Below are 769 nucleotides of genomic sequence, written 5' to 3' on the forward strand. Positions count from 1 at the left end.
GCTTACCCAAAATAAGGCATTTATTCTCTTTGCCGAGAAGACAGCAGGAAAGTCGGTATCGGATCGGAGAATTACCTAAAATTGTTCTTGCTCCTTGGCGGTCCTCTTCTGGGACGTCACAGGAGAGCGAAAACTGGTGGCAGCGGTGGGATTGAAAAAAGGGAAGTGAGAGTATAAACCTAGTTTGGCTCGAATACTTAGTGTGGGATCGTTGCTATAATTCACATATAAGGGGAAAATATTTCATAGTAGTTGAAATGGCAACAGACCGTACACGCGTTAGAACGGATTCTCCCATTTCTGACGAGGCGATGGGTGGATTAAATGACGAATTAGCGGAAAAGTAATTATTAGTAAGAAAAAGAATGGAAGAAATCATTTTGTTCCAAGAACAGTTAAATAATTTGCAGTTTGAAAGTTATAAATGACAGAAGGAACTAGACAGGAGATAGAGCGAGATTGAAAATCATGGGAAAGAGTTAACACATAGAGAGCGTAACTTAGAATTAAGGGGAGAAGAAATTCGTAGGTCTATGGGCGAAGATTTTGGCGGCTTTCGGGGATTTGAACGATCGCGAACTCTGGTAGACTCATTTATCACCATATCAAGAACGCCAAATTTGTCGCTATCCAGTTCTCCACGGCCTGTTCCACCGCGTCAAACTATCTTTACTCTTTTGCCAAATAGTAACAATTTAAAAACAGAAAATGAGCGACTAAAGCGTGAATTAGATTTATTGAGGGGAGTAGTTGCTGCATCTCGTCCGCC

At 41.4% G+C, this 769-nt stretch overlaps 1 protein-coding gene across 1 annotated transcript in view; it reads left to right on the forward strand.

Annotated features, from left to right (window-relative positions):
• The first annotated feature begins 257 nt into the window (after window positions 1-257).
• The window catches only part of LOC106791769, a 3,663-nt gene continuing 3,151 nt past the window's right edge, over window positions 258-769 (forward strand). Inside the window, exon 1 of the mRNA XM_014757667.1 lies at window positions 258-343. Coding sequence (XP_014613153.1) covers window positions 258-343 — 86 coding nt within the window. The remainder of the gene's footprint in view (window positions 344-769) is intronic.

Source organism: Polistes canadensis, unplaced genomic scaffold, assembly GCF_001313835.1.
Source record: "Polistes canadensis isolate GaletaPanama2010 unplaced genomic scaffold, ASM131383v1 scaffold_341, whole genome shotgun sequence".
Lineage (NCBI taxonomy): Eukaryota > Metazoa > Arthropoda > Insecta > Hymenoptera > Vespidae > Polistes > Polistes canadensis.